At 39.5% G+C, this 18,051-nt stretch overlaps 1 protein-coding gene across 2 annotated transcripts in view; it reads left to right on the top strand.

The window, feature by feature from the left end:
* Positions 1–207: 207 nt before the first annotated feature.
* LOC145990057 (uncharacterized) overlaps positions 208–18,051 on the top strand; it is a 130,958-nt gene continuing 113,114 nt past the window's right edge. For both annotated transcript variants that reach the window (XM_083125708.1, XM_083125707.1), the window contains exons 1-2: positions 208–334; positions 7,804–8,859. In XM_083125708.1, coding sequence (XP_082981834.1) covers positions 7,810–8,859 — 1,050 coding nt within the window. In that variant the 5' untranslated portion in view covers positions 208–334; positions 7,804–7,809. The remainder of the gene's footprint in view (positions 335–7,803; positions 8,860–18,051) is intronic.

Raw genomic sequence — 18,051 nt, 5'->3', positions numbered from 1 at the left:
AATCCAACTGTTGCCAGCTTGTGAATCGCTCTTTTTCTGGAGAAGAAAATTATGTTGACAACTATAGTGTTTGGAATTTTACTCCGCACATTTTGTCCCGAAAATTTCTGACCGAAAACTTTCGGTTCCCCATTGGATGATATGAAATTCGCAAGCAAATCTCGGGAAGTTCTTAATAGTGCGTAGTGGATCTTATTTTGCATTACTGGCTAAAGTGTTCGGGAATTTCCCGACATGTACAAATTCCAATTTCCAAGTGAAGAGTTTTTGTAATATTTTCCGTGACTATCTTGTGAATCTTTATCGACTATCACAATAGTTTACGTATTTGCAGGTGAGAAGTGGTAAACTTATTTTTAAACACATAAGTAGTTGTCCTCGTCGACGTTGTACCAAGAATAAATGGTTGTACTGCTTTACAGTAGTCGAGGGCTCTTTCGATATAATAGTTTGTGGGATATGTCAGTTGTCATAACACAGACGTACCGTAGGGCCTAACCCCTAACTTTAGGGTAGAATCGAACTAACTTTTTGGGGAGACAGAATCGAGCAGCGTTCCATTCCATAAAAATTGCCCCCCCCCCCCGGACTATTTTGCTAAATAACTGTTACATTTGTGAAATCTCGAAATTACTCGGTATTTCTTTGCTCCTGAGAGCTAGGAGGTTAACAAAAATACCATTGTAAGCTGTATTAAATCTTTTCCCCATCAAGTTATGCTGGTTCTAATTCACTTTAATTGTAAGATCATGTAGTTATAGTTAATAATACATTATTATTATATTTATTCATTAGGAGGACCCAAGTTTCGATTGTTTGGTATAATTTCAGGAACCGCCAAACGTCTCAAATTCCCTTATTTTCTTATTTTTCACATTGGTACTTACATATTCTGCATTCCTAAGGATTGTTGAAGATGCCATTTAGTTTTTTCCACGCAAATAATCTCAAATTTGGACATACAGAGTAATTTTTGTTTGTTCGCTTTCGCTTGCGTTATATGCGATATGGCGGAGAAATCTTGACGCGTTGTCCATGATCAGTGGTTATGCGGTGTTGCAACCTTCTTCATAGAAAAATACCTACTTTCCTGTTACTCATTTTGTATTTTTTCCAAGTTCGAAAACCCCACGACCGATTCATAAATAGTCCCACGAACCATACACAGCAAGGTTAGGTTAGGTAAGGCAAACATAGTTAAAATTGTTTTTTAAAATTAGAAAAATATTTTTGGGGGTTCGAAAACCCTGGGAACAATGCACGGCAAGATTAGGTTAGGTAAGCAAATATAGTAAAAATTGTTTTTTAAAATTAGAAAAAATATTTATTTCGAGTTCGAAAACCTCACAAAACATGCACGGCAGAGTTAGGTTAGGTAAGGCAAACAGTGAAAATTGTTCCTTTTATTTACATTCTACAACTGTTACACAGTTACAAAACCACGTGGTTTGAAACACTGACCTGTTATTACGTCATGAAACGCACACAAAAATTTGGTTCATGTAGTAGACGGACATCAAGGAGCAGGAAGCAGCTTGCGTACATCGAAATTACAGCCTCAGCTTATAACTGAAGTCAGAATATTTTAATATTTTAGTTATGACATGACATTATAGTTATGTTTATTTTAGTTTTGTTAACCTAAGTCAGAATATTTTAGTCTTCCAACGTTACAGTTATGTTATTAGTTACTTTTTAGTTCAGGTAAGGGCCTGGACCCGTATAAAGTGACGGGTGCAAAATAGCCTATGTGCTGACGCACCTAAAATTTAAAATTCATATTCTTTACCCTTAATATTTTAGCAATCAGTCATATTACTTATTCTTTGTTTATTTCTATTTTATTTGTACAGTTAATGTTATATTTAACTACATTTCCGAATTTTATGATCTTTTTATCATAAATGCGAATTAAATGATTTATGTAGAGGTCCATAAAATCTGGTTTTCTTGAATTGTTAGTTACCTGGTAGTCAGGATGAAAATATGGGACAAAATTGCTAAATCATATAGGCCTATGTTATGGGCTGAAATGAAATGAATTTATTTACGACTGAGCTGATACCACTCGAACTGACATTGATACCAATGCCTATACTCATACAGTATTCTCACTGATACCAGTACTGGTATTTCGAAATTGTAACAATTCAAAATATTTCAGAATATTTCTAAATTTTAATATACAGGATATCTATAATAGAACTCCTGGGTTTTGAAGCTATAAATTTTATTAAAAACTAAAACTCAGGAGAAAGTAAATACATATTTTTGAAGGTAATGTTATCTATTTTTGTTTACAATTTAGTAAATACCAATGTGTGCCCCCGTTTGTAGCATGGCACACACCCAAACGATAATCAACTTCTTGCCATGTCCTGGCCAGCATGTCTGGGGGTGATGGTTGCCACAGATGCAATAATTTTTTGCCTCAGATGATTGACATTTTGAATTTTCCCCGCATAAACCATGTTCTTCACATGTCCGCCCTTTCCTTCCAATCCACACTTTCAGTTTCTTTAAACGCCTTAAGCCATTGACGAATGGTTTTGTCCGAAGGCTAAACACCACCATACTCACGTCGAAAGTTCCGCTGTACAGTAATAACAGATCCACTTTCTACAAGCCATATCACACACTGCGCCTTCTGTTGTGGCGTTGCCGTTGCACTGAACTGCACTGACTGTGTTCGGCTCGGCTCGGCCACTTCAAGGTAAACTCTGAGCAGCATTGCCAACCTTTGTTGGAATAAACTCCAAACGGTGGATTTCAAAGTAATTAACTAACCTGATTTACCTAATACCGTTCGCGCTATCATTGTTTATTGACACCCTGTACAATTTTTCCATTGGAATTATTCCATAGCATGGAGTTTTGTTTTAAAATATTGATAATCTTACATGAGATAATAATTTAATAAAATAATCCCTCTCTCCCGACAATGTTGTTGCAAATAATAATGAACATTGTACATTTTGCATGCTATCTAGTACAGGAGTGCTGAGAAGTTTGTGGTCCAACCATGTTCCAAAACGATTTGAAGGCAAGTCATATTATACCTTGAAAGTGCACCCATGTATGTTCATTCATTTAACAAACTTCAGAGGATTAATCGAAGCCTTTCCTTTCTTTAAGTCCTGTTAAGTCAGCATTTCTGCCCAGCAGATGAGATTTTTCGAACACAGAATCCAGGGCTGTGATGAAGTTTTGGTTCCTCTAGGACAAGTCTGAGAAGTAGATCCATGGGGAAATGGGCAACACCCTGCAGGACTCTGCTCCATCATACACAGCAGGGCCTCCCCCATGGCACAGTGGTAGCGTCGTAGCCTTGTAATCAAGGGATCCCAGGTTCGATACCTGGTGGAGGCACAAGTGGTTCGGATCCCACTTTAAACTGTAGGTCCAGTCCCAATTAGCCTTACTGTGCATAAAGTGGACTTAAAACAGCAACTCAAACCAAGGACTCATCATTGCACTTATACTGCCGCATTAATCCATGCATCTAACTGAAGATGGACAAAGGACTTGACAGGATAAGAATTGATGCAAAATGTCCCACGATTTTGTAGTGGAGTCTTTATGATCAGAACTCTATTTTTGTACACTTACAGATGTTGACTGTTCGATAGGAAGGCATGTAGAATAGATTTGTTTATGACAAAACTCTATTGCTTGTACCTTGAAGTGGAAGGTGGCAACGTCTGTAAATCATTCGAGTCCAAGGTCCTCTGCAGTACTTTTTCCGTGAGGGTGGGGGGAGGGTTAAGCAGTCCCCCAAAAAGCACTCCCTTGGTTTGAAATTATCGTCTTCCTTCAATGATATTTAACTAACCATCCTTTATAATATTTTAATGCAAATTTCTGTTACTGATATGAAATCATATGTGTGAAACATTCATTTTCCAAGATGGGACAATGGTCCCTTGCGCTCCCCCCTTCCCCCTTGGGATGTTCATGTATTTGTCTCGCAGATGACCAGATTCTCGCAGACTGCCACGTGTGAGCAAAATGTGTGGCAGAGACTCTGGGCATTTCACAGGAACTCGTTATTGCCTTAATTCGCTATGGTCTAGGCATGCACAAATTCTCAGGGAGATGGATGCCAAAAAATCTGTCTGCAGACCAAAATGTTTGATTGATTTGCTACATTTTACTTCACTTTGTGTGCCACTTTTTGCTAATTTGCCACTGATGATGTGAAGTTGATGAACGGACACACACAAACATCCATGCCCAGGCCAGGATTCGAACCCGGGACCCCTGGCATCCTAGCATGATGTGCTAACTACTTCACCATGAGGACTGGCTCGTGCAGCCCAAAAGGATGAAAGCATCCAGGAAAATCATGTTCTATTTTGAGCACATTGAACAATTCCTATCAAGATTCGTTACCATGGAAGAAACATGGTTACGTTACCATGATCAGGTGACAAGACAATGTTTGATTACTTACGTGAAATTTAAAAGATTTCGTAATTCCGCGTTGCACAATTTAATGGTTCAATCCTATTAATTTCGAAGATCCACTGTCTTCATTCACAAAAGGGTACGGCGTTTGAAGCGGAGATGGTACCGCGTCAGTACATTGTTTGTTCCCGGGCGGCGGTGGTTGCGATTTTTCCCGTTCGGCAGCACTGGCGCGCGCATCTTGGTTTGCGTCGTCTGCTTCCTGTTGTCCGGTGGCGTTGCCAGTTGGGGGTTGGGGGGCTGGGCCGTGTTGCTCAGTAATGTGCCGTTCCTGTTCCCCGCGTGGCTGGAGGGGGGTCGAGTATGTGTATAGCATCTTTTCTTTTTCAGGTCGGGGATCTTTCTGAGGACAGGGTGCCAAGTTGGGTGTGCTTGTCCATTGTCCAGGTTTAGTGCTGGTTTCTGCTGGATGATAGCATGGGTTTCTTTGATGGTGTTTTCTATGACAGAGCCGGTTGGGTGAAGTATGGATATGGAGGAGATGGTGTGGTTGGTGGAGTGGAGGTGTTGGGAGAGGCCTGATTTAGGTGTGTCGTTTTTGGAATCTTTTACATGTTCGTTAATCCGTTCTTGGACGGTGCGGATGGTTCTGCCAATGTAGGTGTTGTGGCATTGGCATGTGGTCTTGTAGACACCGGGGGATGCAAGTTTGGGTAGGTAGTATCTCTTGAAGTTGGGTAGTGCCCTTCCGATTTGGGATATGGGTTTGTGTGCTACTCGGATGTTGAAGGGTTTGAGGGCCTTGGCAAATTTTCCAGATGTGGTGGGGTGGTATGGAAAGGCGATCCATTTGGGTTTAGGATTTTGGTTCGGGTTATCTCTGTTTCTTGGATGTCTGAACTGGGTTTCTGTTTTTGCGCACCACATGGATAGTTGGCGCTCGGTGTAACCGTTGTTTAGGCCTATTTCCGTTACGCACGCTATTTCATCTTGCAGGTCATCTTCTGTGCAGCTGTGTGTGAAGGCTCTTCTGTAAAAGTTCATCCATACTCCAGCTTTCTGTTTTGGTGGGTGGTTGGATTTTGCATGGATATACTGGGTGGGTATATAGGATTGAACCATTAAATTGTGCAACGCGGAATTACGAAATCTTTTAAATTTCACGTAAGTAATTTTAAACCGCGTTTACCGCAACCACCATGAATGTTTGATTAGATGACAGCACTCTGGTTCACTTTACCCCAAGGAGTTCAAAGCACTAAAGTCTGCAGGGAAGGACTTTGCTACATTTTTATGGGATAAGAACACTGTGCTACTTGCAGATTACCTACCCAAGGGCCAGATAGTTAATGCAGGGTATACTACACATCATAACTCACCTGAATGAAGGAGATATTGTAGCTCCAATGCCGTGGAAAGCTCAAAAGGAGGGCTCTGTTCCTCCATTACAGTGAGCCTGCTCATCGAGCATTTCAAACAGCAGACTTGTGCTTTCAATGTCTTGATGATCCACCCTATTCTCCCAGTCTGACTCCGTCACACTATCTTCTACCCCAACTCAGAAAACTCATGAAGGGGTGCCATTTTGCATCCAATCAGGAGGTGATCACTGCCATGGAATGTTAAAGTAAGGAGGAAACTTCAGATTTTTTTAAAAAAAGCAGTCTGCACAAGCTCGAGTGTCGTGCCAGAAAGTGCATTGAGAGGAGTACGTTGAGTAACTGTGAAATTTCATGATTCTCACTGCATTCTTTCTGCATGGGGCCATGAACTTTTCAACACCCCTTAGTATATTTAGACTCAGGGAATGCATAGTGTGGTGTTTCTGCAGCCTTTGCAAATGAATTGACTGGTTCAATGGGTACTTTCCAATACTAATAACAACCAATACCGATACAAGAGTATGAGCTCAGTCCTAGTATGTATGTACAGGATGTAGCAAAAAAAAACCTGATGATTTTTAAAATGATATAACACAGTAAACAAATGGAGCTCGTCTTCCTTCATGTGCTAGCCTTACGCCCGCTTTAGACGAAAGCATTTTCCTTAACATTCGTGCCATGACCAAAATGCTACCGTGTAAAGTGAAAAATCTTATGACTTTTCAGATGCCATGGCATATTTCTTGGCATTTCTCAAGGATGAACCCATCCTATTTCCGTAGCATTTTTCATAACATAAGCAATCGGAAGCAACTTGTAGGTCACGAGTGAAGATGTAATGGTGGCCGTGTGAGATGTAAACGATGTATCACTTCACATTTTTAAAAGCTGGTAACTATTCAACCAAGAGGAATAACGTTTCGTATAAAACATTATTAGGTATAAAACGATAGTGCTGCTTAAATACATACTTTACAACATTTACTGTACACGTATGGAAGAATATTTTAGTTGTTTCAGTTGTAAACATTGTGCACTCAGCATAGATGGTACGTGCCTTTCATGCTGTATATGTTATACATTTTAAGGGCAGAAGCTAACCGAAAAGTTACATCAAATGCTTCCGTGTAAACTACTATCTGCTATGAAATTTTTGGAATTATTTGCATAGCATTTATGCTAGCAAAAATGTTGAAGGAAATGCTTTCGTCTAAAGCTGGCCTTACAGCCATATGTATCTAGAAGTATATTTGGGGGGTGGGGTCCGAACCAAGTGTTACAAAATAATAATAATAATGTTTAAACAAAAATAATTATTATATTAAATTAATGAAAATAGTATTAATTAATATGTAATAAAAATATATTAATTAATAACTAACTAACTCTCTAGCCTTCTTAAACCTGAAGGTTCATGGCTGCAGCAACACAGGCCTTCCATCTGATAGGGACAGATGGAAGGCCTGTGTTGCTGCAGCCATGAACCTTCGGGTTTAAGAAGGCTAGAGAGTTAGTTAGTTATTAATTAATATATTTTTATTACATGAATAGGTAAAAGGACGGTATAAGATTAATGATATAACAGCATGCATTCATCATGTAGCTTACGTATAGTTAAGGTCTGCAAACTTTGTAAAAAAAATGCCCTGGCAAGGAGATTAATTTCAAATAGACAAAGAATTTAATATTTATTGAATATAAAATAGGATGTTAGAGTCAGTGGATGAAAAGTAAAGTTTCTGGTGATATTTTATGAAAGTGTCATTCGAAGTAGTATGATTACAATATAATCCTTGCCTTCCAATAAGTTTGGTGAAAATAAATAACCATCGATTAAAGATCAAGTATATTTTCATTATTTAATTTTAGTTATTTCATTATTTTTATTATTTAACTTTTGTAATTACTAAAATTATTTTTTCAGCCCCACCCTGTATAACACAATAATGCAAAAATTGTAATATTGTTTAATAGTAATTCATTCAGTAAAATGTTTCTTTTGTTCTCAAACCAGATTACAATGACAGTCGAACATCAGCTAAAGGTAAACTTGGAAGATTTATTACAAAGGAAAGCGAACGATGAAGGAGTGGAATTCCCACCCAAGCCAACATATTCTGACCCAGGACATGTCGAACAAAGAGACGTGCAGAGCTGCGAACTACTGGTGTACGTAAAAACTCTGACGATCGGTCCAACATGTGATTTGAGAGGCGATTCCAAGGAGAAGAGAAACGATCCAAAATTCTACGAGGCTACATTCAAGTATGAAAAATCCGAGACGTGCTTGTCATTTAAAAAACTTGGCATTGATAATTTCTTGAAAGTGCTATTCTACGTTCAGGTGCCGAGAGAATTACGTGAACAGTTCCTTATAACTGGAGTGTTCACACGTGAGCAAGACGGAAGTGTATTTCATTATCAGTTTTTTGGGTGCAGTCCAAGCCAGCTGAGAAAGGGGACTTGCGTTTTATATAATGCAACCCTTCTTGGTGCACACAACGATGTAGTATCGAAGTTTGGAAACTTTGAAAAAATCAAAGTCGTTGCCAAGCGGTCAGCGAGAATCGGCTTGTTGGTTTCTAGTTCCACTCCACTGGCGCAACTCACAGGCAGGCAGATCAAAAGGATAGAAGACGTCGAAGATAAGAAGTATAATTTCACCGATGGCTGTGGCTTCATTTCACACGGCGTAGCACATGAGATTACAGAAAAGCTTGGCATAGAATACAGATATGCCCATCAAGAACACAAAGTACCATCGGTGTATCAGATCCGCCTACTTGGGTGCAAAGGAATCCTCATCCTAAATCCACAAGTTGCGAATGGAATACAAATTAGACCTTCTTTGGAAAAATTTTCATGGAAGAACTCAAACTTCCCTCCTCCACACGATCTTTGCATTGTTGATGAGGGCACGGCCGTTTCCGAGCCATATTCGTACGGGAAACTTAATAAGCAGTATATCTGCTTACTGTCTGAATTGGGAGTTCCCGATGAAGTGTTTCTGAAGAAACAAGAGGAGTATTTTGAAGAATTGTTAGTCATGGAACATGATCCTTGGTTGCAGGTTGGTTGATGCAAGTATAGTTTTCACATTTTCAGGATTGCTTATTGAAATTTATGCATACAAATTCAAATGCATGAACCCCTTGTATTTATGTTTTTTATATGTTGAATCATTGTAGGTGAACTTACATTTTTTGGGAAAATGTGCATGCATTCATAGTGTTTTTTTCTGGCTTCATCTGCTCTCTGCATATACAATGGAGAGTCAAGTGAGAACCTTAATTTGTTTTTATTCTTATCTATACCCTGTCCCAGCTAACTGTAGAGCAGGGCTGTGCATAACAGCAGAGGAGGAGGAGGAAAATCGAGTGGTGAAAGTGCAGCGTTGCCAACCGTACGATCCTGACCATACAAGTACGGAGTACGGTCCAGACCTTAGTCCATATGCTAAATGCACGGCTTGTCAAAATTTGCTCTTGCAGTTTTATCCCTAAGAAATTCTTAAACCAATCGTACGAACCTGGAGACAAAATTGCAGTCCATTTGACATGTGCGTTCTGTATTATCCTTTTCAAAGTTTGCAACGCTGCATAGCGAAGGAGGAAATCGGGAAAACTCCTGTCATCCATTACACAATCCCGTTTCTCTCACTGTTCATTGGTGGAGCTGTTTTGCATCACTACTTGTGCAGACACTTGTTCTTGTTCGCGTGGTATACAGTTAGCTGGTACAGAGTTTAGTAGATTTCTGTACATATGGTTGCATAAGTTTGATGGATTTTAGCACGGATGACCTATAGCTGATCTAAATATATTTTCAACTTTGAGTTAGTGCCTGCATACCTCAAGAAGAATAAGTCTTTGGGGCCCACGTGCAGTGCCTGCATACCTCAAGAAGAATAAGTCTTTGGGGCCCACGTGCAGTCACTTATGAACCACTGGGAAGGCCTTTCCACCCATCTGCCTGCAAACTGAGACCATTGTCGAACTTTCTCCTCCATTAGTAAACTTGCTGATGTTGTAAGCAAGCAGCGAGATATTGAATTTTCACTTGCCGAGAAATTTTTGTAAGTTTTAGACTGAGAGAGGACAAGAAAGCACTCCTCTTCACTGGTGCAAGTGTATAGAGAAGGTGCAGATGCCTCTTTAAAATGACTAGAATGGCATTTGAAGCCCCTAGTTTATAAGGGGTCCGGAGGCCTTGCCCCGAAAATTGAAAAAAAAACCCAACTTAAAAGCACTGAGTTCTAGGCCTTTTAGATTTGAAAATGTTAATGTTAAATTTCCTGGCTTAAGTAAACAAATATTAATTAGTATATTGGTTGTCAATTTTAAAAGAAGCAAAACAGTATGATTATTGCATTTTGCATTTCATTAATTTTTTATTGATACAATACTCATATTACTTTAAAAAAGTTACAGTACAGAAATTTTAGAAAAATTAAATTGAAAAGTTCTTTTGATGCCTCAGCAGTAACTGGTGACTCAACACAAAGTCATTTTACGTTTTTCTTTCTTCACACTTTACACATCAATCAAATCATCTAAGACCCACTAATGCGGCACAATTACTGCACATGACATCATGCTAAACATCATGATTTGCGGGATGGCTTCATAACAAAAATGTAGTAACTGAACTTAATCATATGTTATTTTTTTAATCTTTTTTAAATTAGGGTTGACAGCCCCCCTTGGCCCCTCCAGAACTCCGCCTAGGTGTGTACTTTCTGTCCTGTAATTTTTGTAAAATTTTAAAGTTTTCGTTTGACTCGTGTAATATTAGTATTTGTTTTACATTTCTCAAATTATATGGGATTTGCCAGCAACAAGGAAACATGATGTCAGCCTCTGTATTGAGAAGACACCTCAGTCAGTGACAAGTGGAGCTTGTTGTATTACTCCACAACCAAAGGTTACACTTATTTCTCAAAGTTCATTGCCAAGTCACTTGTCACAGTCACTTGTCACTTCCATTAGAAAGCTATCGTAGATTAGATGGTGCATGGTAAGGACGCAGCCCCATTGACACTAGTTTCTGGCTTTGTACACTAACATTTCTTCTGTGTCTTTGAAGTTGGTTGATTGTTTTAAGTCCACTTTATGCACAGAAAGGCTGGATCTTGTTCCGATAAAATATGTCTCACGGATATTTCTTTTATGCACAGTTTATTTTACATACCTCTCCTCTGTATATACATCTTTATGTTACAAATCCATTAACAACTGCTCCAGGTTGTCATTTGTTCCGTTACAGAGGAATGCACTCTACCCGACTTTGCTCTACGAGCGCACTATATAATATAGCGCTAACCTGCATCACGTAGAGGTCTCTACATACAGCGCTCACTCTTTATGTACAGTCAACGGCAAAGATAATGGTAGGCAAATTGTCCACCGCTATTTTCATTGCATTTTTATTCTACATCCTGTGTTGTTTTAAGGAATGAAACTACGTTGGTTCGAAGCAGGTATTGCCCTCTCCTTATTGACGTCATTACTTCAATTCATTGTCATCACATTGTGTAATACAGACTGAATGAAAATGGTGATGGACAATTCGCCTACTGTTTCTTTTGCCATTGGGCGTACCTCTATGCATCCATCTGGCTCTGAGTAACTGTGTAAACAACTGTGCCAATCCATCTGGCCCGGTGTCTGAGAGAGTGTAACTGGTCTGAACGTGGTATATATACCTCCGACACAACTGGCCTGCCCCCAACCACCGCGGCTTCCTTGGCTACCAGGCAAAAGGCAACCTAGGCAAGTGTATTTACAAGCAAATGAAACTTATTTTCCATCTTACAGCTGTGTGTGTTAAAAACCACACAACACTCTACAGTTAAGGTTGGATTTGAACCACTGTTCCATGTGCCCCACTGGGTATCGAGCCTGAGACCCCTTGATTACATGGTGACGACGTTACCACTATGCCTTCAGGATGCTGTGTGTTTCAATTTATCTCTAGTTGTTCACATGGTGACTTATTGAACCCAAGACTGCTCACACTATTTGCTGAGAGAAGGCCTCCTCGATGGCTCAGTGGTAGTGTTGTAACCTTGTAATAAAGGGGTCCCAGTTCGATACCCGGTGGAGGCACAAGTGGTTTGGATCCCACTTTAAACTGTGGATCCAGTCCCAATTAGTCTTACGGTGCACAAAGTGTACTTAAAACACCAAAATCAATCTAAATGAGCTAGAAATTTAATTGATGTGTAGTGATTGCTGAACTACTTCAATTTATGTTTGGGGTGTAAGTACACCCAATGGTCAACCTCACTTCCACATAGTACAACCTGGACTGCATTTTGCAGACGAACGATGCTCTGGCGACCCGCCCTATGGCGAGTATAATTTTGTGTGTTGTCCTGTGTTTTGTTCTTATGTGTGCAGAGTGCCTTTTAACAGCCCCAGCTTTTAACCAGTCAGAATATTTTAATATTTTAGTTACAACACATCATTACAGTTATGTTTTTTTAGTTCTGGGAAGGGGCTGGACCCCATATAAAGTGACAGATGTAAAACAGCCTACGTGCTGATGTACCCAAAATTTTAAATTCAAATTCATATTTCCGGAGAGCTCTCCTCCCCCCTCCTCGTATGTGTATGTACGTAATCCTTAGAAATTGTAATCCTTTTCTTTTTGACAACATATTATCAGGGATAAAACTATAAGCCAGCTAATAATAATACACCTCATTTAAATCTTGTGGACTGCATTACTACTGCTACATATACAGTGCCATTAAAAAAAGAAAGAAAGAAAGTCCTTTAGCATGATTGGTAAAAATATTTAGTGACTAGTCATGAGAGAAAGTTAAGACTAGAGAACTCACTTTTTTTTAAATTTTATTTATTTTTTATCGTGTTCATGTATGTGTAAGATACCACTGCTGGTGTTGCTGTGTGTGCAAGATGACATGTAAGGATGGGTTTTGCATGATGAAATTTGCAAAAACAGTGTCTGTCATGACAGTGCAGGTCCACTTTCAGGCAAAATTTGGAGGTGATGTACCTTCATATGACTTCTTCCTGTGGGGCTACGTCAAGAACTGTTAATAACCCTTAATGATATCTGAGCATATGCTGGTATTCGTTTTGGCAGAACTGTATGACATCCTCATCAACTTATGAGCCGGCCCCCGTGGCGGAGTGGTAAGCACATTGCGCTACGATGCCAGGGGTCCCGGGTTTGAATCCCAGCCTAGGCATGGAGGTTTGTGAGTATCTATTCACCAATTTCATGATATTGCAATTAGCCAAAAGTGGCATAAAAGGAAAGTAAAATAAAGCAAATCAATCAATCATCATAGTTTTTCTTGTATGTACGCATTGCTTGCATGATAGAATTATTTTCCTGTAGTTTACGGTTATTACAAGCATAAGAAAACAGTTTTTTCTTTGTGACGTTTCAGGAGAACACACGCTCCTTTCATCAGACATTTATTTTCATTTATAACAATGGTTAGTAATTTTTAAACAAAAAGAATCTGTTATACAGAGTGTCCGAAAAGTCACGCAACCCGGTGTTTACCACCTGTGGTGTTTGCTTATATCTTATATAATTTTAAAAGCTCCACCACATCCTCCTCGTTATTCTAACAAGGAGTTTTTGCGTCATTGTGTTCTTGACGCTCGGCTCTGTACGTCGAGCAGAGTAAATTTGGCAACACTGTTTCCCCTAGCGGAGAACTTTGTAACTAAAGGGGGAAAGCTTCGGCTGCGGGCGAAGTTTTCTCTCGAGAGAACAGAACGTTGCAGCTGAGGCATAGGTAGAGTAAGGAGCTTCCTTCTCCTTCTTTGGTCACGGGCGACGGTGATCGGATCCGCATCGACCTACAAATTTGACTGTGGCATTGGATTGATGTCGCGACATGGAATAACGGGGTATTATAATTCAATTTATTTCAGTTTATGTTAAAGTTAAGTGACCGGTCCTTTTTGTTTAGTAATGATTTGCAGGAATAGTCTTTTTGGAATTATCCGTTTTGTAATTTAAAACTTAATGCATTTATTCCATGACCGACGTAACACAGTTAAAAATTCGCCACCTTGATTGTAGATAATTTCGTCGATATAGGATTCCGATCACCTAAACCACAAATATGACTTTGTATTTATTTAACGGGTGTTTCGTGTTATAAATTTTAACGGCATGTAGCAAAAAAGGGAAGTATTTATTTTTGCCACGTGGGTTTTATTATATTGTACATACAATTAAATATATATATATATTGGGAGAGTTTTTTTGTCAAATTGTTGGGGAGATGTTTCTATTTGTCCGGGTGCTAATTTGTTTCAATAAATGGACACTAAAATTGAAGTATGACGTATGCAATGGTTCTTATTTTTACGTTCATTAGCGTTCCACCTTGCTTTGATATATATATATATGTTGAGAGCGTTTCCGTTTTCGTGGCTAGACGACCACGAACACGGAAACCAATATTAAATCTCGACGATTAGATAAGCTGGGAAATATATGGTATGGTGGGGATTGGTGCTCGAAGATCCACGTTAATTTGAGTCAGCGCAAGGGGGCCAATTATATCTGTGGTCATCGTTTTGGACTGAATGGTGATTTTACCACGGTAGTAATAAATAGTGGAATAGAGCAAAAGAGAAAAGGGTTGTGGGTTTTTTCGAATATTTGTACAGATCTAGTTTTCTTTTTGGGGCAACCAACCTTTTTTGTGGCTCTATTTTTTTTTGGCCAGTGCTGATGTGAAGGGGTCGTGTACTTACTGGTATAACAAAACCTATTTCATATTTTTGTTTAGCTTCCAAATTTATACCATTATACTAAAGGACGCGACCACGTCACAACATTCAATGGTAGCAGAGCAAAAACGAGCCCCCCCCCCAAACCCCGATTACTGTAATTTCTATTTCTTTCCTTTCAGCTATAGCATTATTGTCTTTTTGGGGAATTAGTATGTCGCATGTTTTGGAAACTAGTGTAATAAGCCTTCAAGCTGTTCCTTCCACCTTACGTGCCAGGCCTTTTAGCAAATCTTTAGAAACTATACCACAGAGTCCCCCCAGTGACAATTCCTCCGTAAATGAAACTCCCACGGCTAATTTAACACCACAACCGTCGCGATCAGTTCCGTTGCAGCATTCTCCTCAATTAGTTCGTGATCGGGTGAGTCCTTTCTTGGGATTTTTGCGGACGCCTTCTCCAACGCCAGACCTTTCGGACATTCAACTCCAGATCCGTTATAATACGGTGATTTTTTTGTTACAAGATTTCCACTCGGTCGATGGCACCGATTTTCGTTCTTTGTTTGCATTTATTTTGGCCATTGAACAGGTAATTAAATTAAATATTTTTGACTCTGAATCAATTTTACTGGAATGCATACCAAAGACTGCGGGTATACTTCGTACGTGTTGGCTTGATTTTCTTTCGCGTAAGTTCCCATGGCCTGTGTTTAAGTGCGCTCTTTGGCAGCGTCTTGTCACCCGTAATGCTTTACAGGAACTTATTTCCGCCTTTGTTACTCGTAGTCAACTTCCAACTGAGAGTTTGTATGACTACCTTAACGAGGTTATAGATGCCACCCGTACTTTGCAATTGACATGGGCTGACAAACGTTTGATTGAAGAGATCATTTCGAGGTTATCTATGAATACACGTAATCGCCTTTTTTGTGAGCGTAAACCCCATTCCTTGCAGGAATTTTTTGAATTGGCTCATGATATTTGGCATATTGAACTGGAGGACGGTATTCCTTTTCGCTTACCTCCCGGGGACTTAGATCGCAAGGAGCAGAAAAATGCGTCGAGGAAACACACATTATCTAAAAAGTGTCAAACTTCGGTATCTTTACGTACCCCGGTTGTTTCCCATACTACGTGTGTCTCCACGCCGGTTGAGAAGACTGAACTTCAAGGTTCACAAGCTCACAAATTGCAACAAAGTTTTACGTCTGATATTTCAACTACTAAATGTCCTGTTCTTGTTTCTACAGTTCGGACACATCCAGTGCGTACCTTGTTGGATACAGGTAGTTCGGTGTCTATTCTTTCTCGAACAATGTATAATGTCTTGCATATGGTGTTACCTCCCATAGAACAAACTTCCATAGTACTTAATGACGTGCATAATAGAACAGTCACCTTAAAGGAACGTGTTTTGTTACCAATCAAAATTGATTTTTTGTCATGGAAATGGCCTTGTTGGATTGCTGATGAATTGCCGTTTGATTTGATATTGGGTAGTGATTTTTTGAGTTCACATAATGTTTCAATTTCTTTTCATCACAATTTAATTTCTTTTCCCTATTGGCCTGATGGCGTACCATTTTCATGTGCTTCCCCTTCACGGGCGACCATTGCAGTTAATGACGATGTTGCTTCTCCCTTACCTATTGACCCCCTGCGTCATCAACTGCAACAGTTATTCACTATTTATGATGACGTCGTTACGGACAGAGTAGGAAAATGTCGTTTGGGCCCGTTTCATATTCCCCTTAAGTCCGATGTTCCTGTTCGCTCCAAACCTTATCAGTTAAATCCCAATCAATTAAAACTTATGAGGGAAATTATTGACGATTTGATGAAACAAGGCATTGTGGAGGAATCGCGATCTGCTTATGCTACCCCTTGCTTCATGGTGGAAAAGGCGGATGGATCGAAGCGTCTTGTTTGTAATTTCAAAACCATCAACACGTTGATTTCGTACGATTCTTTTCCACTCCCGAAAATAGACCTTTTGTTACAGCACCTGAAAGGGGCGTCAGTGTTTTCGGTTTTGGATCTCAACAAGTCGTTCCATCAATTACCGTTGGATGAACCCAGTCGTGATGTTACCTCTTTTTGTACTCCTTGGGGTTTATATCGTTATACGAGAGTTCCCTTTGGTATTAACCTTGGTACACAACTCCTTGGCAGGGCCTTGGATCAGGTTTTGGGGAGTTATAAATATAAATTTCTGGTAAATTATTCTGATGATGTGCTTATATTTTCACCTGACAAGGAATCCCATATACAGCATCTTAAGTTGGTATTAGAAGCCTTTCGGGAGGCAGGACTTACGGTCAATCCGTCCAAAAGTGTATGGATGGCTTCCCGTATCAAGTACTTGGGTTATATTATTGAAGAAGGGAAATTGATAATGGATCCTGATCGCATTTCTGCTATTCAGGATATTCCCCCTCCACGTTCAATACAGGGAGTTATGAAAATTTTGGGCTTATTGAGTTTTTACAGTAAGTTTATTCCTAATTATGCGGCTTTAACTTCCTTTTTGTCTGATAAAAAGAGAAAGAATTCAACCTTCAGTTGGACCCAGGAGGATGACATTAAATTCAGAAATTTAAAACAGAAATTTATTGAACATACGGTCTTGGCATTGCCAGATTTTTCAAAAGATTTTGTATTGCAATGCGACGCTTCAGGGTTGGCGATTGGGGCCTCCTTGAATCAACGTGAGGCTGATGGTTCTCTACGACCGATTGCATTTGCTTCAAGAAAGCGGAATCCATTGGAGAGACGTCAGTCAATTTATGAGGCAGAGTGTAGTGCTATTGTTTATGGCTTTAAGAAATTCGAAACCTATTTGACTTGTAAGCACTTCATATTGCAAACAGATAATCAGGCTTTATCATGGTTGTTACAGCACCCAGAACAATATGGTAAATTTGGTAGATGGATATTATATCTTTCCCGTTTTTCTTATACGACGCAGCATATCACTTCCAAACAAAATCCAGTAGCAGATTGCCTATCTCGTATACACTCTCCACAAGAATTTGAAGTTCCTTTTCCTTCTTCCTCATCACCTGCTGAACTTTTATGTTTAGCGCCCAAGGTTGCTGTAATACCTTTTTCAACAGGGGATATTAAGATCTTGCAATTGCAGGATACCTATTTGAAAGATATACGGGACAAAATTCAAAATGGTCAACAACTTCAACATTATCACCTTCACAAGGATTTACTTGTCTGGAAGTCGCCGCGCTCTAATGCTGCATGTATAGTGTTACCAAAAATCCTGCATAATATTATTTGTCGTTATTATCATGACTTCCCTTTAGGTGGCGCTCATTTGGGTATTGCCAAAACGACACGAAAAATCATGTCAGTTTTTGGTGGGAAGGTGTACAGAGGGATATCAAGGCATATGTTAAATCATGCGATTTGTGTCAGCGGGCCAAATTGACGGTAGGGAAGCCTGCGGGTTTTTTCTCATCAGAAATCATTCGTCACCCTTGGCGACGCCTATACATCGATTTGGTTGGCCCCTTGGT

Source organism: Lepisma saccharinum, chromosome 7 (assembly GCF_977018435.1).
Source record: "Lepisma saccharinum chromosome 7, izLepSacc3.1, whole genome shotgun sequence".
NCBI lineage: Eukaryota > Metazoa > Arthropoda > Insecta > Zygentoma > Lepismatidae > Lepisma > Lepisma saccharinum.
The sequence above is the reverse complement of the archived record's forward strand: the minus strand, read 5'-3'. Positions and strand labels throughout refer to the sequence as shown.